Source organism: Elgaria multicarinata, chromosome 2, assembly GCF_023053635.1.
Source record: "Elgaria multicarinata webbii isolate HBS135686 ecotype San Diego chromosome 2, rElgMul1.1.pri, whole genome shotgun sequence".
Taxonomy (NCBI): Eukaryota; Metazoa; Chordata; class Lepidosauria; order Squamata; family Anguidae; genus Elgaria; species Elgaria multicarinata.
In genome coordinates this window covers 26,349,699-26,372,039 of record NC_086172.1, presented here as the reverse complement: position 1 = coordinate 26,372,039, position 22,341 = coordinate 26,349,699, and the positions used below count along the sequence as shown (strand labels likewise).

General features: G+C 41.5%; 2 protein-coding genes across 4 annotated transcripts in view; both read left to right on the top strand.

Annotated features, from left to right (window-relative positions):
• Positions 1-22,341, top strand: part of NIF3L1 (NGG1 interacting factor 3 like 1) — a 130,674-nt gene that overhangs the window by 71,608 nt on the left and 36,725 nt on the right. The gene's annotated exons all lie outside the window — the stretch shown is intronic.
• Positions 1,638-20,488, top strand: BZW1 (basic leucine zipper and W2 domains 1). 3 transcript variants are annotated; one of them, XM_063116167.1, is made up of 12 exons: positions 1,638-1,756; positions 5,554-5,627; positions 10,318-10,494; positions 10,939-11,033; positions 11,147-11,212; positions 11,726-11,861; positions 13,971-14,080; positions 14,175-14,345; positions 15,420-15,566; positions 17,729-17,867; positions 19,828-19,950; positions 20,042-20,488. In XM_063116167.1, the coding sequence occupies exons 2-12, from the start codon at positions 5,564-5,566 to the stop codon at positions 20,071-20,073; spliced, it is 1,260 nt and encodes a 419-aa protein (XP_062972237.1). In that variant the 5' UTR covers positions 1,638-1,756; positions 5,554-5,563; the 3' UTR covers positions 20,074-20,488. The 3 variants fall into 3 exon arrangements, with proteins under 3 accessions (XP_062972237.1, XP_062972236.1, XP_062972238.1); XM_063116166.1 differs by having other exon boundaries at positions 1,638-1,760; XM_063116168.1 differs by lacking the exons at positions 1,638-1,756; positions 5,554-5,627; positions 10,939-11,033 and having other exon boundaries at positions 10,417-10,500.

Here is a 22,341-nt window from a genome sequence, read left to right as displayed (position 1 = left end):
CTTTCAGTTCTTTAACCCGTTACTGATACATAAAAGGACCTCTCCCCTTTCGGAAGTCCAGGTAAACAATGTTCACCGCATCTCCCCTGTCAATGTGTCTACTCTGAGAGTATATGACTGAGTCAATATCACCAAATGAGTTCCATTAGTGAAAATTTGAGTCTGGGCCTCCCTGGTCCTATTCTGACACTCTCCCACCACTAGTCAGTGCCCTTTAGAACTGGTGAGTGCTTGTATTTCTGTTTGAAGATGCCTGTAGTGATGCAGCTGGTACAAAACGTTTTGCTTTACTGCTAGGCTTGCCCCTGGCTGCTGGAGAGCTAAGGAGCAAATTAACTTGTATTTCATTACGCTATCAAAAATGCAAAAGGTAAGTTGCCATACACAGTATTTCTTCAGAGTCTTGTAGCACTTTAAAAACTAACAAACGGTAAACTGTGAGGCCAGAAGGAAATTAAGTGCCTCCTTCTGCCTTCACTGTTTTACAATTCTCTCACCTGATCCCTCACTGATCATATATAAACCTGAAATTTTCTAGAATACACCATGAATCTGATGAAGTGGTTTATAGCTAATGAAAGCTTTTGCCAGAATAAATTTGCTAGTTTTTCAGATGCCACAAGACTGTTTTTGCTGCAATAGGCAAACACAGCCATGCTTTGAAAATAGCGACAGTAATTCTTATGTTATGTGATAATATTGCACCACAGTGAAATAGGAGGTGGCCAACTGAAAAATATAACCAGCTAATTGGCAGCAGCAGGTCTACTAGCACTGGACCACATTGCACAGCGGCTGTAACCCAATCTCAGCCCCACCTGCGCAATCAGGGGATGTCACACCACATCTGCAACACAGAACTTGCTATACGCCTAGTCCCATTGGAGGAAGCATGAGGCTATTATTTTTACACACAAACTGCAAGGCCTCAGTTTAACGAAAGCACGAGCTTCCGCCTTTTTTTATTTATTTATTTATTTATTTATTTATTTATTTATTTTGCGGGGTGGGTATGGAAAGGGGCGAAATCACAGCAACGATAACATCCTGGATTTCTCCCTTTTTTTCTTTTGCAAGCTGTCATTATTTCCACTCTAACGACACATGAAAAACAGACGGACGCGGGGGAGAAACAAAAACACACACACACACACCCGTTCATTCTGTACTTTCTTAGGACTACGGCAAAAAGCAGCTGAACTTTCCAGTCATGCTACTCCCCTACTCCAGCTGAATCGATTGCGCCACGAGATACTTCGGGTACGAAGCTGGGCGCATCCATTTGCCGGGGAGGGGGTTCTTTTGAGGATTTGTTCCAGCCACATGACGTTGTCGGGGTGGGGGGGGGAGAGGAAAGGAGATCCGGTCGAACCCATTTCCAAAAGGAATTTAAGGGGAGCCCCGTCAAACATTTTTCCCCACTGCATCGTTATACGTGAAGCGAGCGCCGGAGCCTTCCGCTGCGAAGGAAGAAGAGACAGTTTCGCGTGTACCCAGCCAGCGTTATTTCCCCCGTGCCACATGCACGGTGGCCACACGATCCACTTCTCTTCTCTCCCTCCCGGTCGCGTGAACGGTTGGCAGAGGATGGTTTCTCCCAGCTGGGCGGGGCCCGTGCGTGCTCTCGCGTTGTTTCCACTCCTTGCGTGAGGAGGAGGAGACTTAAGCTACAACCGCCTCAGACCGCCTCTCCGTCCTCCTCCTCGCGTCGCCGTTAAAGCTCGTGCTCCTTGGACGTTCCTTTCCTGCCTTAAAAGTCGGTGAGGCTCGAGATGGGTGGCTGGATGGAAGGCGCGGGGAGGGGCGGGGGAACGCGTCGCGGCGGTGCGGGCGACTGGGCGGTGCGGGTGGAGCGAGGCCGGGCTGTAACGGCCGCGCTGGCAGGGCCTGCTCCCCCCCCCTCCCCCGTGGCGCGGCCTGGCCTGACCTCGCGAGTAACAAAGCAGCGGCCTCTGTTAGCGGGTGACGCCGCGGGAGAGGGAGGGGGACACGGAGGAGGAGGACGACAACGAGGCGGCGACCGGGAGGGGCAGCGCGGGACTCGAGCCTGGTTGAGGCGGCGCTTGCGGGAGACTCCCTCCCCCTTCCCTTCCTTCCTTCCCTTGGCCGTTGCTTCCAGCGGTCGCCTCCGCCCGGAGGGCTCGGTGGGTCGGCCGCGAGGAGAGAAGGGGCGGGCGGGGGCGAGTCTGCTCTTATTTTATTTATTCCCCCCCTCTCCCTTCTCCGGATGAGGTACCTACACGAGGCGGAGCCTCTTGGGGGAAGGAAGAAGAAGGGAAGAGCCCAACACAGCCGGCCTCTCGCCCCCCCTTTTTTTTTAGGGAGGGGAGGGAAAAGAGTTGCCAAGTCGCCTTAGGCTCACTGGGTCTAGGGCGGGGAGGAAACTGATGGTGACTAGATTTTAAAATGGGGGGGGGGGAATCTCCGTACAAGCTGAATTCTAGAAAAGGGTTATTCGCCTCCCTCCAGTGTGTATATATACATGTATGTGTGTGTATTTATATACTGTCAGTGTTCGTGACTCCTTATCAGACATTCCTCCTCTCCCCGCCCCGGCCAGAAAGGACATGGTAGGGAAAGGCGGAAGTTTTAGGTATTACAATGAGCTGGGTGAAAAACAACCACTCTTCCCCTATCAGGGCGTCTCTGGAGACTCTTAGAAGGAGGCTGAAACCCTGAAATAGCATTGGGCTGAAACTTGCCACTTCCGTTAATGGGCTTTAAAAAAAAAAAACCCAGTTTTTTCGTGGTTTTGAGGGTTGGGAAAAAGATACTCACTGGTGCTCCTGTCAGCTTTCATTTTGCTTTCCCAAGATTGTCCTGAAATGGCCATGTAGCATTGCTCCAAGGTGTGTTTGTGGGGAAGGAATGGCTGCTAATAGCCAAGAGTGCTCTGGGAGCACTGCTGAGTTTTGGCTCTCTCCAAGCCTGACCCCTATATATGAAAGAGGAGAAAGCGTTTCACTCCCTCTATTGCCACCAAACACCCCTTAGCTCAAATGTTCTAATTTGAGAATTTTTGGCCTGGCCTTAAAATTTCAGGTCATATCCTGAGATGTGGAAACTCTGGCAGGAGAACATTTTGCCCCACTTTGTGTTTCTTCACGTGCACATATATCTAAGCATATTTACCCAGAATATAGTCCCCCTGCATATGTCCCCCAGGGATATGTACATAGGATTTCAGCCTGGTGGGGGGAGGAGAGCAGATGCCCATTTAATCTAAGCATATTTACCCAGAATATAGTCCCCCTGCATATGTCCCCCAGGGATATGTACATAGGATTTCAGCCTGGGGGGGGGGGGGAGGAGAGCAGATGCCCATTTAAAATACACCTCTTTTGCAATTTGATCTTTGATGTATTCCTGGGTAAGCATAGCCATACATTTTGCTGCCTACCTTCCAGCCCTCCTCTTCCTCCTGTGAGGTTTGCCATTATGGCTGTCTTTTGTATTTTGTGTTAATTCTGAATCATTAGCATATTCAGCTTGTCTATTTGCAGTGTGCAAAATCCAATTAAGATCCTCGCTTATTACCTATAATTATAGATTGAAGTAGCAGTAGGACAAAGGAAATCCACTCATAATTATCTTGATCCAGTCCTTTTGCGATATGGGATATACTGTAGAGCAGCATTCCCCAGCCTGATGCCCTCCAGATGTTTTGAACTTCAACTCCCATCAGCCCTAGTCAGCGTGGCCAGTAGTCAGGAATGCTGGAAGTTATAGTTCAAACAACTGGAGGGCTTTAGGTGGGGAAGCTACTATAGAGTATTAATGACTTAGATTGAGTTGTCTTTTACTTTTATCCCAAAAGTGTTGGGTGGATAGTGAAACTGAAATCCTGGCTTCACTTGATCTTATACTGGTGCAGAGTAGTAAAAAAAACACAAATTCTGAAGCTGGAGGTCACCAGATTCAAAGTTAAGTTCACTTCTCATTTCATTTTTAGGCCTTGCTAAGTATAAATCTCTTGGCCTTGGCCCTAAAATCTGTGGCATGGTGGTAATAGTGCTGCCCCAGGCTGTTCAGTTCTAACAACTGAAAACTGTTAAGTTCCATTCTCACACAATCTTATCTCCAAGGTATCACTTTTGATCATGGTTTGGAAGCAATTCCTTGTTTGCTCTAACCACAGTTGGCCCAATTTGTATATTTGGACAAATGGGTTAGAACCAGTCAGGAAAGGGAGAAGAAAATTCTCTTGTAAAATGCAGGGAGGAAGGGGAAAACTTAATGGCTGTGTTCAGAACACACAGTAGTCAACAGTGGGGTAACAATCAAATCAACAATTGTTTATCTAGAGGTACTCCCCACACAAGATAATAAATAAGCCCTGGTGTGGATTAGGATCAGCACTGAGTTGACTATTAGTCCACGCTTAGTTGACTCAATCATCCCCCGCCCTCTCTCCCCCCTCAATTCTCCTGCTAGTATCCCATCAGCTATTGTTGCCAAAAATCTATCCTACCTGCTGGACTAGAGTGGCCATTGCTGCTTTGACCGCTCTTGGCTTGCGACTCTGTGGCTGACAAAATAACCAACGAACAGTGGCCTAGGAAATAACCAATGGTTTTCCTCCATGCAACATGATAACCAGTGGTGGTTCAAATAGCCGACTCTGCAACGTGCTGGTTATTTGAATTGGTTATTTCAGCCAAATAACCAACCATTGGTTAAAAAGCTCCCTCTACACATTTTCATTGATCTCTTTCTTCCAGGTTGCTAATGGGGAATCACGGTTTGAAGGCTGACTTGTCCAATGAATTCTGATAGAAGAGAAACTTAAGGGAGATATCAAAGACAGGATAAATTAAGAAAAGACTTTAATACACTTAGTATACATAGTCTTCTATCCATAAAGATTTGGCCACTTTATCTTTCCAATCCCACAATGAGAAGTACACAAAATGCTAGGTCACACTGCCTTTCAGCTTTGCTATAGTATATATCATAATAAGACTGAGAGGAAAGGTGATTCCCAACGATAAGTTAATACGGTCTGTGTTCTTAGCCAAAAGCCCAGAGTGTCAGTGGAAGACAAAAGAACTGGAACTCTGTATACTTGTAGTGGATGTTATGCTTCTCCAGGGAAGTACAGTTCTATGAAAAATAAGCAGATGGCTTCTTTCCCAGTCGGAAATGAGGGTGAGATCTTCCAAACGCCCACTCTGGTCTAAAATGAATTCTTTAATTCAAACCAACTTTAGATGTGGCAGTTCTGAGTCTTCCTGCAATGAGCCTGCTGCCATTCTGGCTACTACATAAATTAGTGGTTTCAAGTCCATAGTTACTATTCACTATATAAGTATAGTTGTGTATCTCAGTATCAGTTTTCAAATATATATTATCTTAGCTTGCGTATCAAAATAGAAAAAAAAATACTTGAACTAAAAACAAACCCTCATATATTTCTCTTGTGTTATAGGAAAGCATTATGATGTGTTTTTATTGTGTTTCCAATAGCTAGCAGATGCTTTAAGTGAACTCTCCTCCAACTCTTAGGGGATCATCTACTTAACTGATACATCTTGAATTTCTTTCTTTCCACAGGGTGTCTTTTATGAATAATCAAAAGCAGCAAAAGCCAACGCTATCAGGCCAGCGTTTTAAAACTAGGAAAAGAGGTAAGCCTAATCAAGTGTCTGCTTGCTTATTTTTTAAAATTTAGTACAAATGGATACCTGAGAGAGAGAGAGAGGGTGGGTTCGAACAACACAATAAGCAACGGTTGATAGGCAGTGGCCTGTTGCGTTGTTTATCGGAAAGCAGACAACTGATGGTGTACTATTTTTTTGAATTAAGCAATGGAGAAAAACATCAGGCTGCTCCATTGCTTATCCGGAGACCCATTGCTTATTGTGTCACATGGCAGGCTCCGTTGCTTAATTTCACGTGTTGAGTGCGCTATTCAGAAGCCCATAGAGTCCTACAGCAGGAGTGGCCGAAAGTGCCCCAGCCTCTCCTCTACAGCCAGCAGAACTTGCAATGCCTGGTGGGATAAGCCCTGGGAGGAGGAGCAACAGCCAGCCGGAAGTTCCAGTCGGAGTTCCAGCCACTCAAGGGTGGGTGGGACAACATGTCACCTGGGGAGTACAGGCAGCATAACGTACTGAGTGTTGCCTGTTCCCCCCTCCGTTGCCTAAAGTGTCGTCTGAATGTGACTGAGTTTGTGAAAATTTGGCTTGGAGCAAGCAGCCTGCATTATGTGCACATGCACAGTGCCAAGCATAGGAAGCTGCATCGATGGCTGGAGAAGAGCCGTCAGGACTGATTCTTGATCGCTGAATCTTTTTTCCTGCTAGGGCAGTTGTGGCTTACATGTGCATAGTGATAGTAACAGTATTAATTTCTTTGCAATTTATTTGTTCCCTTCACGTGGCCGACACTTGAAACAATAAAATTTGTTTATTCTACCTAGATTTTTAGGTAGAAAATTACATATACATTTAAAGCTAATGATTCAGTGAATCTGTTATCCCCTGCCTCCCAGTCATGGATTTTGAATCAGTCAAGAACACACTCATAGATTTATCTGGAAAGTAATGTTTTCACTTTTTGAGGTTGCGCACGCTTTGTTCATTAAATTTACAAAAGTTAATAGAAAAACATTTGAGGAAATGAATGAGTTTTTATTCCTCTTTCACACTTCAACAAAGCAGTTTTTGGGAAAGGAGAGGCTGATTTGCCAGGGACTTGGTAGCCTAAGTGCCACCTACCCCTTTGGCTTCATTCTGGTAGTGTTAATGAAATTCACTGGATCTTCTTGTAAGGAAAGAAAGAAAAAACACACTCAGGTGAACAGAGTCTGTTAAACATGAAGTTGGAGTAGGAGAGAGGTACTGGAGGATTTGGGGTCAACCATAGATTATACTCAAAAGGAGTATACTTTCAGGAAGCATTTCATTCCGAAGTTACATCCATAGTTCCAAATTCCATGGAGATTCGACACCTGGCTAGAGGATTTGGGGAGAGATTTTATTAAATATAGATTTGGCATTATAAGCAGGTCATTCTGAGCTTTCAAACATGGGAACTAAGTGTCCAGACTTGCAGAGGGTCTTATTATATATAGTCTTTCCACATGGTGCATAGCACTGGTCATGTCGCATGCTGGAATGCACAGGAACACAATCTTTTAGGTTGTCATTATGTTAAGCATAATTACTGTCGCTTCAATAGAAGTCAGGGCATTTACTAAGCACATTGTGGGGAGGGAAGTGTAGCTTAAGCCGATTAGATATTTTAAACTGAAGGTTGATTATTTAAAATATAATTCTGATGCAATTTTTCTTCAATGATTAAATAACTTGGGATCAAGACTTAAGATGTAGCTTCACATGACTTAAGATGTAGCATATGAAACTTTCATACCAGCATAACATTAGAAAAAGTGATTGCAGCTACCCAAGTTCTGATATTTAGATTAGCAGAAATATTTAAAAATCTATTTGATATTGCTACTGTAATCCATCTACAGTTTTGCTTTTTGTGGTGATGGGCATTCTAGCTTTTATCTTATTTATTACATTTATATACTGCCCCATAGCCGAAGCTCTGTGGGCGGTTTACAATAGCTAAAAACAGTGAACATTAAAAAATATACAAAAAATTGAAAGCATAAAAACAGCAATCTTAAGCTGATATGATATTCTAAACTGAAAATTGATTAACAGTCGTTTAACCGTATCAGCTTATATATGATACAGATATTTTAGAGTAGTCTAATTATTTACTGTTGAAGCTCAAATGACTGAGAAATGTGTCTATTGAGTGTAAAGGGAGGAATTCCAGTGAACAGACAGATGGTTAGTAGGTGGAAATGGAATTTGGGAATAGGAATAGGTCTGTAGTAGTGTTTTCTTCTGCTTTAATCCAGTGGTGTGGAATGGAAATGTTTCCAGTGCTTTATTTTTCCAGGGAGAAAATTCTGTTTTATACATTTATTAGTGAAAATAAATTGCAAATTCAATATTTAGGTAAGCTTGGCAGTTTCAGAGTTATAATTAATATTTTTCTAGTGTGCAAGAGAATATGTATATGTCATTGGAATATACATGTTTCATAGTGAAATGAGCTAATAAATAGTGACAGCGACCTTAGTGGAACAGGGTTGAACACTGTTGAAATATATAAATGTTTGCCAGTATATAATGCACTGTTCTTGGGTTTAATAAAATTAATTAGGGTCCAATCTTATGCATGTTTTGACAGCAAGAAGTCCTACAACTCTCAACATTCCCCTGGCTGGCTGAGGAATGCTGGGAGTTCAGGACACTTTTTCTAAACAAGCAAAGAATTGCCCTTAGTGTATTAACCACTTTCAGTACCTATTTGTTCTTGTTAAATTTAGCCGATGCAAGGGAAGTATATATTATTGTCTTTAAATTTATGCAAGTATTCCAATCTAAAAAAAACCTTACATAATATAGCATTTGAATCCCTTTGAGTGCTTTAATGTTTTTCCTCAAATATTTCAGGTGAAATATTTGGGTATTCGGACTAAAAATTAGCATGGGGTGCTTTTCTTTGCTTTGTTTACTAAATATGAGTATAATAAAGATGCCAGATTAGATCTCTCTAGGGCAGGGGTGAGCAACTTCTGGCGCTCCAGACATTTTCGCCTATCTTTTCCATCAACTCTAGCCAGCATAGCCAATAGTGAAGGATGATGGGAGTTGTAGGCCAAAACATCTGGAGGGCCACAAGTTGTCCACCCCTACTCTAGGGCATCAGGACATTTTCTGATGCAGACTGAAGTTTTCCCCATGCGAATGGATCTACTTCGGGTTGGGAATTTTTTCTCAAATTCGTATTGCTGTTTAAATGTGGTTTGCCATATGAGCTCACATAACATAGTACTTCGGTATTGTCCCTAGGTAACAAATGTTCATTATCTTAAGGGTTCAAAGAGGACATGCCCCCAAATTCTTGGATTACTTGGAACTCAATTCAGTAGAATTTGCTTCTTTGCTATCTTTTCAGAATTTGAGTAGCAATGAATTAGTAATGGCTTAGTAATTCCCATGAGTATTATTACAAATTTGGCCTATTTTAGCCTGGTAGTAATTTAAATCAGAAATTAAGATTTCAGTTGTAACTAACTACTGTCTTCAAATATTCTTGGTTTAAGAAATTGCTGTGATTCCTAAGAGTGGTAAAACTCTTCTGTCAAGAATAATTTTGCTGTACCTTTCCTCCAGTTTTGTTTCTATTTTGCATTAGTGTTAACAACAACAGATCCTCTTGTGTTCTGGTAAAGATCAGTGACTTACCTGAAACTGGGAGGCTGGTTATTCAAAGCTCTTATGGAAGAGAGCATCATATTTGAGTAGTCAAGCCCATGAAGTTAGCAGCTTTCTTTATAGCTGAGTTTAGAGAGCTCCTGTGAGGCTTTCGAGGGAGGGGGTTATTTTCCAGAGTTGGTGGGGGATCAGAATATAATGAGTTGCAAGTGATGTAGAGGTAGAAATAATTCTTAAACTTGGAGTGAGAGTTAGCTGAAACAGAGCTTAGTGCTTGCTTAGTCATGAGTGCTGTTCTTGACTTCCAGAACCTGAACATTGGGCAGTACGATTAGACAATTGGTTTTAATGTGCTGATGGCATGTAGGAGTATCAAAGGTTTATGCCAAAGACCCAAATGGAGCCATTTCATTTTGGTTGATAAACTTTGTATTAGCTTTTTGTTTTGGTAACTGCGTTGAATAGGAACCACAGTGTTTTTACGGAAAGTTTTTCATTGAATCTAAGTATTCAGAACAATATATATTGCAGAAAGGAAAACAGGAGTACAACAGCTTTTAAGCGGCCTGATTGGTTTTTCCAAAGTTTATAGATATCTCTGCAGTAATTTTAAACTGGCCTGGGCAGCATAGGCTTACTATTCCTTCAGCCATTTTCCATGTAATTTGCTTCCCCGGTGCACACGTTAAATGACAGTGGTTGAATTTGTAGCATCTAAGTCAGCTGCACATTGCATCCCATTGTGCTGAAATAGATGCGCGTATGCAAAACTGTGTTGCATTTCTTTGGGTGCTGTGTGGCTATACCACTTGATGGTAAGTCCACACTTACAAAGGAAGTGTTACTCCCCAGCAGGCCTCTGCTGCCCACTTCTGCTGTTTAGAGAATCAGCACAATTTGGCACGCTATTTTGTAATTTCAGCTCAGTCTTTCAAATTATATTTTAAGGGAAGAAAGGTTTCCTGCCTGGACCTTCTTTCAATCCACTAGATCCTCAGTTGAATTGAATATATCCACATTGTATTCTGATTTTCTATTCAAAAACATTTACAGTACTCTTTATTTATTGCAGATGAAAAAGAGAGGTTTGACCCCACTCAGTTTCAGGACTGTATTATTCAAGGCTTAAATGAAACTGGCAGTGACTTGGAAGCAGTAGCAAAATTCCTTGATGCTTCTGGAGCAAAACTTGATTATCGCCGCTATGCAGAGACACTCTTTGACATTCTGGTGGCTGGCGGAATGCTGGGTAAGTGTCCTTTGATTAGCCCTTGAGTTTACAAACGCAACTGTAAATGTGCATTGGTCACAGTTCTGTCTCAGTTGCTACTGCTTATGCAGCATTTATATCACCAAAGGCAACGGCATTTTACTTCTCATTAGTATATGTAATATTTGACAGTGGTTGTGATGTGCTAAACAAAATACATAATTGATAATGTTGGGTAGCTATTAGCAACTGATGGCCCAGGACAGATTTGGCCTGAGCAAAGCTACCAGTTGGCATTCAGTGTACTCCTTTAAAGTTAACCTGCCTGTAAAATATGGGGTTCTTAATTATTAGAAACGGGAATGATATTGGTCCTGGTCCATTTGTCCCTGAAATCTAAATGGCTTTCGCTTGCAGACTAAATGACTTGAGTCTCAGATGGTAGTAATTTTTCTTGTAATCTAAATACCGTTTTCTTAATAGCCCCAGGTGGTACATTGGCAGATGACATGATGCACACAGATGTCTGTGTGTTCGCTGCACAAGAAGACCTAGAAACAATGCAAGCATTTGCTCAGGTTGGTTTTTATCTTTCTTAATATAATAGCTTGAAAAGGGGAGTGGCATTTATAAAGAACTGCTGTTTGAGTACTTTATTTTCTATAAGCTAATCACTAATATTTGTTTTTAGGTCTTTAACAAGCTGATCAGGCGTTACAAATACCTGGAAAAAGGCTTTGAGGATGAAGTCAAAAAGGTATTGAAAGTTAGGATTAGTTTTTTGCATCATAGTCTTGAAAATACATCCACAAGTTTCTTGTTACTAAAATACTTTACTAGTCTGCCTGCTCTCATGTACTTCTTCTAGTTATGTATTTTCCTGGAAAAAGTATCTACTTTCATTCAGTTCATAAATGTTTCCTTTTCTGATTGCTTGGAGAATATTGTTGTTCACTGGCACCCAGAGGAGTGGCTATTTAAGTACTTAGCATAAGATTTTCATTCATTTTAATGAGGCCTCCCTGTGGTGGTCTCTTGTTGCTTCTAGGAATAAATTCCTTGCAGTCATCCTTCCCCAACCTAGTGTCTTCCAGATGTGCTAGACTAAAATTATCATCAACCCCAGCCTGCTTGGCTTGTGCTGAGGATGATGGGGATTGTAGTCCACGAAGTTGGAGAAGGCTGATCTACATAGCATAATAGCGTCCACAAATTATTTCAGTGCCTTGCTTGTTTCACAGTGTTGATTAAATTGTGTTTCCTCTTGCAGTTGCTGCTATTCTTGAAAGGTTTTTCAGAGTCTGAGCGGAATAAATTGGCCATGCTGACGGGTATTCTTCTGGCCAATGGGACACTTAACGCGTCAATTCTCAACAGCTTATATAATGAGAATCTAGTTAAAGAAGGTAATTGTATTAATCTGGTTAGGAGAAGGATTCCCTGGAACAATCTGCTCTGAAACCAGTGTTGACCTCTGCATGACAACATAGAATGCTTGGTGCTGTATAGCACAATGCATCATCAGTCAGGTGGAAGGCTGCAAGCTCAACAGGGCTTTCTCTCCTGTGGTCCCCCTTCCCTTCAGAAAACTTGCTCTAGAGAGCCCCAATCCATAGAGCAGGTTATGAGGGTGTAGGGGAAGGGCTCCAGAGGAGACTGGAAAATAGCCCCCTTTCCACAGATGGAAGCAGTTCTGTCAACAGAAAACTTCATTAGATTCCATCCATAGTCTTAATACAGATTATAAATTTGAATTAAACCTAAAATTGCTTCTAAGATTCAGATTTTCAAGTAATGTGGGAACTTGGAAAGAAGCAAATGGGAATGTAGAGAGGGCATGAGAAGAATGGCCTTAGGAGCCAAGAGGGTTTTGCTTTCTCACCGAGGTCCTGCCCCACTTCCTAGTTTGAGTGTATTCCTTTGACCAACATATCCAAAGCTTTATTTACATTCCATCTAAGTTTTAAGATTCTTGGTTGGTTTCTTATCTGTGCTAGATAAGAAATTCTGGGTTGTGTCCAGGAGTATCATTTTGCTAGCACAAAGCTACTGCTTGCAGAAACCATGTTTCTGTCCTTGTTCGAGAGTCAAGTCAAATACTTTGCTTCCGATTGTGCAAGCGGTTGCACAAATCACTGTACAACTTCATTATACTAGGTGTTGCTTGCACTAGTGCTTGCTCTGATGTTGGCTGTGCATCTGCTAGCAGAATAATCCCAACTCTTGTAATTCTTTTACTAGCATAATATATTTATTTATTTATTTAGAATATTTATATACTGCTCCCCATTGAAAAATTTTGGAGCGGTGTACAATGTAAAATGAATAAAAACAGTTAAAACAAAATTTAAAAGAAGCAATAACAGTAATCCAAGGCTGCATGTTAGAGAAAGGCTTCTTGGAATAAAGATGTCTTCAGGAGGCGCCTAAAGGAGTACAAGGTCGGCGCCTGCCTGACCTCCAGAGGCAGGGAATTCCACAGGAGGGGAGCCACCACGCTGAAGGCTCTTCCCTTGGTGGACTCCAATCGGAGGATGGATCTAGGTGGAACCACCAGGAGCAGGCCCTCGGATGACCTCAGTGACCGGGCAGGTTGGTAAGGGAGAAGGCGCTCTCTCAGGTATCCTGGTCCCAAGTTGTTTAGGGCTTTGTACACAAGTACAAGAACCTTCAACCTGGCCCGGTAGCGAATAGGCAGCCAGTGCAGTTCCCTCAGCAGAGGAGTTACATGCTGGAAAGGGGCAGATCCAGACAACAGCCGAACTGCAGCATTCTGCACTAGCTCCAGCTTCCAGAGCAGCTTCAAGGGCAGCCCCACATAGAGCGCGTTGCAGTAATCCAATCTTGAGGTTACCGATGCCTGTACCACCATGGCCAAGCTATCCCTGTCCAGGAGAGGCCGTAGTTGGCGAACCAACCGAAGATGGTAAAAGGCACTCCGAGCTGTGGCAGCTACTTGAGCCTCCAACGACAGAAATGGGTCTAAGAGTACCCCCAAACTACGAACCTGTTCTTTCAGAGGCAGTGCAACCCCATCCAGAACAGGCAATGAGCCTGTCTCCCGGACTCGGGAACCACTCACCCACAGGGCTTCCGTCTTGCCAGGATTCAGTCTCAGTTTATTGGCCCTTATCCAGCCCATTACTGAGTCTAGGCACTGGTCCAGGACCTGCACAGCCTCACCTGATTCAGTTGTCACAGGGAGATAGAGCTGCGTGTCATCAGCGTATTGATGGCATTTAGCTCCAAATCCCCTAATGACCGCTATAACTAACTGCTCTTGTTCTGGTTATAAGCCAGAACCTCCAAACTTATACTCCAGTGCAGTCTTCACACAGCTTCATTAGAGTTACATGTAATCTTGAATACAGTCTTCAGTAAGTGATTGTGTATGGAGCTCAGGTTCATTATCAAAATCGTCTAGCAGTTTGGGAACAGGACTTGGGAAGCATGTAAAAGAACAGGATTAAGCATGGCCCCACTTCTCAGTAATAACCATGCAACTCTTCATGCAGGTGTTTCAGCAGCCTTTGCAGTAAAACTGTTTAAATCATGGATAAATGAAAAAGACATCAATGCAGTGGCTGCTAGCCTTCGTAAAGTCAACATGGATAACAGGCTGATGGTAAGTAAATAAGATGGCCCCCTTTTTAATGTTGAAAATGGAACAATTTCAGATACATAGTGCAGTCTGCAAATAATCGATATAAATGTTTCAGGAACTCTTTCCAGCCAACAAGCAAAGCCTTGAACACTTCACAAAATACTTCACTGATGCAGGATTGAAGGAGCTATCTGAGTATGTCCGGAACCAGCAGTGCATAGGTGCTCGTAAAGAACTGCAGAAAGAACTTCAAGAGCAGATGTCACGTGGGGATCCATTTAAGGATGTAAGTACACTTGCCATCTCTGTCCATAGCTTGTCAACATAAGATCTTAACTGGGTTTAGTGACTTAAATGACAGAAGTACCTGATGTTAAGCAAGAAAAGCATGACTTCCTAACTGGCTCAAGTGATGTATGAATTTTGCTGTTACAGTCTTAAGACATACTAAATGTGTCTGGCTGGTTAACTTCGTTCAAATGTCCATGTAATCTAAATTATTGATGTTTAGCAAATTAGGGTAGCAAATATCCAAACAAGGTTTTCCTACTTCTGTCCTAAGTCTTTAAGATCATTGCAGGCATATTATTTATGCGAGCATTAACGAAAGTTAAGATTAGGAACACAAGCAAAGAACAGTTGAATACGCACACACAAATGTACTGTCAAGACTAGTTTTCTCACTGTATTATAAATAATACAATTGTGTTTATCACACTTGGAGCCACATATTTCTTCCAAGGAGGCCAGGACGGAGTGCACCACAGTGTGAAGCAGATGTTCCATATTGGGCCCAATCATGTATATACTTGTTTTTGCGCAGTCCAAATGAGCTTCTGTGTAGTTAGGCACTCATCTGTGTGATGGGCAGGAAGGATGTATGCTGCTGTTGCACCATATTATTTCTGGCTGAAGCAGAAGGCTAAACTGTCTGTGTACTGGCCCTGCCCTTGGTGATGGTGTGTTTATACTTGCTGGTTGAGCCTACAGTAGCACTCATGTACTTTTTACAAGGATGTGTTTCATTAGCACAAGCAGATAACATGAAGGCTTACTGAGTTCAAAAGGAAGTCTTGGTCATCTTTATTTTCTTGACAAGGGCTTGTGGCACAGCTAACCTGGTCCACCCTGCTTCCTAAGAATTTGTAACTACTGCATTAGGCATATATTGTGTTTAATATCCACAGTTGGTGTGTTCAACTTTGGCAAGTGTTCTGTAGGAAATATATCCAATATGATATTCTGAAATAGTTACTTATTGTCAAACAAAGCTGTTTTCTAGGCTGAGGTAAGCTGTATTTGAAAACAAAGCTTGTCAATACATGTGAGAGATTAAAATTCACTACAATTGCTTGTCTAGATCATCTTGTATGTCAAGGAAGAAATGAAGAAAAACAACATATCAGAACAGACCGTGATAGGCATCATCTGGTCTAGTGTAATGAGCACTGTGGAATGGAACAAAAAAGAGGAGCTAGTAGCAGAACAAGCCATCAAGCACTTGAAGGTATTTGCGCGTTAGTTAGTTATGTACACCCAAGAGTGTGTTGAACCTTGGACCTGCAGGCCAAATTTGACCTTCCCTCAACCAACGATTATTTGGTGGTCCCTTGGCTTTTGCACATGCTTTTCCCCATTTTAAAAGGTTAAAACGTGTGTCTTAAGGCTTAGTTACTGGCGTTAAGAGGTTTATGCTAAAATATGGTATTTCTGTCACTTTGGTCCCACCTACCACTGGAATTTGGCCCCCAGGAGCTTCACCAAAACTGAGTTCGGCTCTCAGGCTGAAAGAGGTCCAATCCCCCTGATATAAAGAAGCATATATTATCGGTATTTGTGTGAAATACTGTACTATATAATAGTGTGCTACTGATCTTAACAGGCAGAAAACAGGCTGTGTAAAAATGAGATCTAGATTTTTCTAATTGATTCTGTATGAGATTCTCCTAATTTAATAAAGGCTTATGCTTTATTCAAAGTAAACCTGTTTAAAATGCAGCCTGAATACAATTTAAGGCTCATTTTTTTTTCTTTTTAAAATGCTGAACTCCTGGATCTCTGAAAATATTAATGCTCATTAAATCTTTGTAAAAGAGAATGTGGTGCGGTGGGGTACTGCAGTTAGGTCGGTGATAACTGAAACTTGGTTCTCAGAGGAGTTCCCTTAAATAATGACACTCAGACATTCTTCCTTGTGCCTTTTTCTTTCATAAAAAAGATGCTTTCTGGCAGCAGAATTTGGAAGCGTATATGCCCTTTATCAACAAGTTAAATGTTACAGTGCTCGAGTTTGGACAACCCATGATGAGCTGCAGTGCCCAGGGGCACCATATTGCATATCCAACCACCACTCAGGAGTTGTCATGTCATGCAAACTCAGCAAGCAAGGGTTGTGTGAGGGCTAAACAAACCTCACATAACCCTAAAACAGACCATAAATTATTTGAGTGTTTAATTGTTAAGCTGTCTTGTTTACTCTTCACCTAACCTATGTTTGCCAGGTTTGCATGAGACGACAACCCTGACGTAGGGATTGCACGTTTAAAATGGTAGCTGCAAGCACCACACCCTCAGTGTGGGTTAAATAACCCATGGTGGGCTATCTTGTTGTGCAACAGATTGAACGTATAACTTCTAATACATCACATTTTAAGCCAATTAACTGGTGTATATCTAACTGTGTCACCTAGCCAGTTCTTTGCTAGTAGCACCTTAGCTATTGGTTAAGCATCTTCCTGACAGTATACTTGAGACATGAGCAAGCAGCTCAACTAATAGTTATGTGGATTGAGAGACGACAGGTTTGTTTTATATGTAATGCTAGCAAACCACTCGATATGACTGGCAGGGAGTGGGGGAGAGGTCCTAGAGGTTGCCTGAATCATTTGCGCTGCATTGCTTGTTTATATCTATATATGCACATGTGGTTTGGCATATTGTCTGAACCAGCCCACCATTTTATTAGATCCTGGCCTGGCTCCTGAATTTTATCCGTAGAACTCCTCTCACAGGAATGAATATGAAAGGGCTCTCAGACTCACACACTTCTCTCCTTGCATCAGGGCTCCCAACACCCCCAATAGTGCCATTTTTCTGACCTAGCACACCAAGATGGGAGGGTGGGGTGCATAGCGCACACCCAAAGGTCTTCAAAGGCTCATTCACGTATCACTAGTGGTTTGGTGTTGCATCTTAACTAGGGGATTTGGTCAACAGTTGGTGAGTCATCTAGTATCAAAATGGAAAGCTAGTTTTTCCTCTCCCCATAACAAAAACCATGTACAGTGCTTTAGTCTTTCCCATCGCAAGGAAAGGGCAGCCATTCAGCTATATAGCAGAAAATGAAGGGGTTTGTGGGGGAGACTACAGGTGCAAGGGTTAAACTGGTTCCCTTCCTATTGATGTTTGGGTTGAAATAAGGTTTAGCAACGGGTGGTAGTTAAAATAGAGGCAATCCATTTTATATCTGGCATACAGGGAGGCTAAATGTTGCTGCTACAATGGTGTACCAAAATGTTCATTACCTAAACTTTTTGCTTAGATGAAACTCATTTGGAGTTCACTGCTTCACCTTGAAGTGGGAAATGGCCTACAGTATTTTCTTTGGAAGCTGTTCCTTGGCTTAAATAGTGGCTTTCATGTATGTAACTGTTCTTGTAATTTTCACAGCAATACAGCCCTCTTCTTGCTGCCTTTACAACCCAAGGTCAGTCCGAACTGACTCTGTTGCTCAAGATTCAGGAGTACTGTTATGACAACATCCACTTCATGAAAGCCTTCCAGAAAATAGTGGTGCTCTTCTACAAAGGTAATTGAATCAATTGAACACACATGGGTGCCTGACTAAACATGTGATACCACTGGAACTCAAAATGTAAGCTGTTGCTTCTGATGCTTAACAGCCTCTATCTGTAGGCAGAAAGCTGCAGATGCCACTCATTTATTCCTGTACAGGTTGGTGGGGCAACACCAGAATTTAAGTAGCTAGTACTTAATAAGCCACTACAGTAACTGATCTGTTTAAAGTCACAATACTTTTAGCCTACTTTTTAATCACTTTGTCCCTGGTCATCAGCTTTGTTCAGTCTACTGAGTTTGCTCTGGCTGGTTAATGTCTTGCAGAACATTTATTGTGTTATATATTATTTACTCATTTATTACTATAGGGTCCAATAGCCAAAGCTCTATAGGCCATTCATAACAATTAATATAATACAACACAATAAAATACAATTTAAAAGTAGAGTATAAAATAAAATAACCCAATAGAACCTGGCAACAATGCCAAAATTTAAAATACAGTACCAGGACTTTGAATGTTAATACCAGCATTTTGAATTGGGCCCAGAAATGGGACTGGCAGCTGGTGAAGATGGAAAAGTACTGCCTTGATATGGTCACGTTGGCCAGTCCCCATTAGTAATCTTGCTGCCCTATTTTGCACCAGCAGGAGTTTCCAGACAGTTTTCAAAGGCAGCCCCATTGCAGTAATCCAAATGAGAAGTTATCAGCATGGATAATGTAGTTAGCCTGTGTCTGTCCAGATAAGGATGTAGCATGAAATATAAATTGTCCAGGATTCTGTGTGTGTGTGTGTGTGTGGTGGGCTTTTTTGAGCAGTTCGAACATTTCAGGCCGCCTTGAGGCCCAGTATTGGGCAAAAGGCAGGATGCAAATAAATATAATAATTTCCCCCTCAGTTTGTTAACACATGAAGATATTTTTTCTCTTTGGCATCTTCATTGTGGTTCCACTAATGGCATATGAGGTATTTATCCTATAAAGCTTTGCAAAATCTAGATTTTTAAAAGTTACAGCTCTTTATGGGGTAACTAAAGGCAAGGGAGAAGGTAACTATGGGCAACTCCACTTATACTATTCCACATTTGCTTGCTTGTTTGGCAGTTTTACATTCTAAATTGAACTGCCTACTTGCTTACAATGAAATGAATGGACTCTTGTATGCATAGTTCCAGTGCAGTGGGGAAAACTGAGGTGTGTGATTGATAAAAAAATAACTTAATAGATAATAAAATCATTGTAAAGCAGTTTCAAGTATTCAAATCACTTCACAAAATCTAGCTGTAATCCTTTCAACAGCCCTGTTGGGCAAATCAGAGTCTAAGAACATCTTGCCTAAGGCAACCTGGTAAATTCATGGCAGAAGCAAAATTTTAACCAAGGGCTCCATGATTCGCAGCTCAGTCTGTTTGCCCTATGCTACACCAGACTGGTGAGACATTTAAGCATTATAGCTTATTGAAGGACCAACAGTTCAGGTAAAAAACACCTCCCAGTTTAGCAACGTGTTATAATTTTTCTCCTGAAGATAGTAAATGTGTTCAAATAATGAGCATATTCAAATAGCTGTTGCCAAAGGAGCATGCCTTAGTCTTAACATACTACATCTGCTTAAATACATTTCATAATGCTGGATAGGTTTGCTCCAATTGTGTATTATCTGCCTTTAGCAAAGGCTACAGTAGTGTCTTCCAGCAGTTTTTTTTAATCTAGGAAGGGAAAGGTTTTTATTTTGATAGCTAAGTGGCTTATCTGAGTTATTGGATACCTTACTGTTAACTTGCGTAATATCAAGCCTCATTAGGATGCACAACATATACAATGTCTTTGAGCCAGTAGTGTGCATTTGCATTCACACACTTCTATGCTAGAAAATGCACAAAGAGACTTCACATCCATTTGCCAAGCTATACTGTATGAAGTGACAAAAAGGCTTCATGTGCTGACAGCACTTTTGTTTTCAACAGCTGAGGTGTTAAGTGAAGAACCCATCCTGAAATGGTATAAAGATGCACACGTTGCCAAAGGAAAGAGTGTCTTTCTGGAACAAATGAAAAAGTTCGTAGAATGGCTCAAGAATGCTGAAGAAGGTAAGTTAGCCTAACATAATTTGATGATTGTTATAAGAAACTAGAATTTTGAACATATTGTCATGATGAAATACTTTTTTATTTATTTCAGAGTCTGAGTCTGAAACTGAAGAAGGTGACTAAGTTGTCAAGCAGTCAACAGTAAAGCAAACAGGAGCTGTAGATAAAACGTCATGTCTCGTGTCCTTCTAATTCTTACATCCTACCTCCCTGTATCAAGCATGATATAAGGGCTCTCATGGCAAATTTATGTTTGTGTTTTCTATGGTCATTAGAAAGCACTGAAATTAGGTTTTTAAAACCATGTGTTAGTAGCTTACAGGAGCTATAGATTTGATTCTAACATTGCATTAGTCCTTTCAGTTACATTCTACCTCCTGTATTTTCTACTGTAACATAATTTAAGGCCTTCCACAACTTAAAATTCATTTTATCCCTGGGTTTTCTATAAAAGTTTACAAGTAGACATGATTTGGAAAATGAAATTTGTTATAAAAATTCTGTTTGCAAATTAAACTGTACAAGTATCCAAAGTCAAGAGGCCATATTTGTGTGATTTTGTGTGAAAGATACTAGACTCAGAACAAGAGTGATGGATTTTGAAGTCATCACACTATCAGCCCCTTGCTTTCAGCTTCCTGGTTCTGGTATTCTTGTACAGTCTTAGGCAGAGACTAAACCTATTAGGTATGCACATTCTCTTTTACAATATCTATTTTGCTTTTCAGTATAACAGTTTTTCCTTGCTCTTTGTGGAAATATGGTGAAGTAATTTATACAAAAAAAACCTCACACTTGCAGTGATTAGTTTTAATACTGAGCAACACTACAGTGGGCTAGAATACTTTCTGAAGATTCTAGCTCAAGTATTTAATATGTAAAATAGTCATAATTAACACCTGCATTTTAGATCAATCCCAAAATTATACCCTGAAAAGAAAATATCAATTCATAGCTGGCCTCCTAATAATAGCGTATATGCCGTGTGGCATGCCACCATATTCAGGAACTTATGTGCAGTGAGATGCTACCTTTCCAGGACATTCCCTTACTGAAAAGAGATGAAAGTAAACTTGCTAAATATGCATTGTACATGCATATATATGTGCTACGCTTGTCTTTGTACATATGAGATGGCCAAGGCTTCTCCATACCTTATGTATATGCAATACAGAAAAGTCTGAAGTGGGCCTTGGTGGATGAGGAAAATTATCAATTCTGTTCTCTAGTGATGAAGAAAGTCAACTGGGAATAAGTGGTGTAAACAATGCTTAGGTCATGTGGTCTCCTTTAGTTGGAAGTAGATACTAAGGCAAAGCTACTGTCTTGTTGCACATCTAGTTTTGAGTCTTTCTGCTGCAGGTAGTCAAAACTGCACGATAGACCAGTGCAATAGATTAAAACCTCAGTGTGGTAAGTGCATTGATTTTTCTTTAAAACATTTCAGTGCATGGGCCAAAAGCTTGCATTGTCATCCTCACTCTGTGGCTCAGGCACTTTGCAGCTACCTGGTTGCTTTTTAAATGGGATGATGGGACCTTGGTAGGTATTAAGAGTGTGTACCCAATGGTACTCCTGGGGGCCCCAGAGCAGAGGTTTCTTAAAGGGAAATGACTAAAACTCTTCCGCTTGGAAATAAGTACTTCCTGCTGGACATGAATCAAGAGCCCATGTTTTTCTTCCAACTTCTTTGCATTTCAAGGAGCTAACAACAAAGTGGTGGTAAAGGCTCGGGTTACTTGGTGAGGGCCTTGCATATATATTCACTCTGACTTTGTAAAGTAAAGAAAAGAAAAGAGGAAAACAAATCACAGAATGATTTGGGGGGGGGAATCTGGCACACTGCCACCTTGATTTAAGAAAATCCAGAGTAGAGGATTCCCCATAAATATAGAGGGAGATGGATTGACCGCTACCCATTTGAGGAAGACACCCTGCAGACTCAGCCTCATCGTGCTGCCTGCCTCCCTTGTTAAGTGTGGCTAATGGGAAAGGGTTTCAGAGACCTTCTTTCCTTCATAGCCCCTACATTTAGGGTGAGTTGTTCAGTCCCTTCCTACCATGTGATTGTGAGGAAGGGACCTCCCCACTTGCACTAATGGCCAGGAATCTTTAGCACAAACATTAACAGATCTATGCAGTTTAAGGTTGCAAAGGCTGTTTTTATGATAGAAGTTGGCGAGGCCTTGTTGCCTCCTAATACAAGGTATTTTAAAATTTTACTTTTAGTTGAAGTGCAATATAAACCCAACACCATTATGAAGGTTTACAGCACTGTGGGAGCAACAATCGCATTAATTATTAGATCCAACAATTCATACATCATTATTAATAATGTAAAACTAAGCTCCTGCCTCTCCAATTGCACCTCCCACCATCCCCTATCTTTGG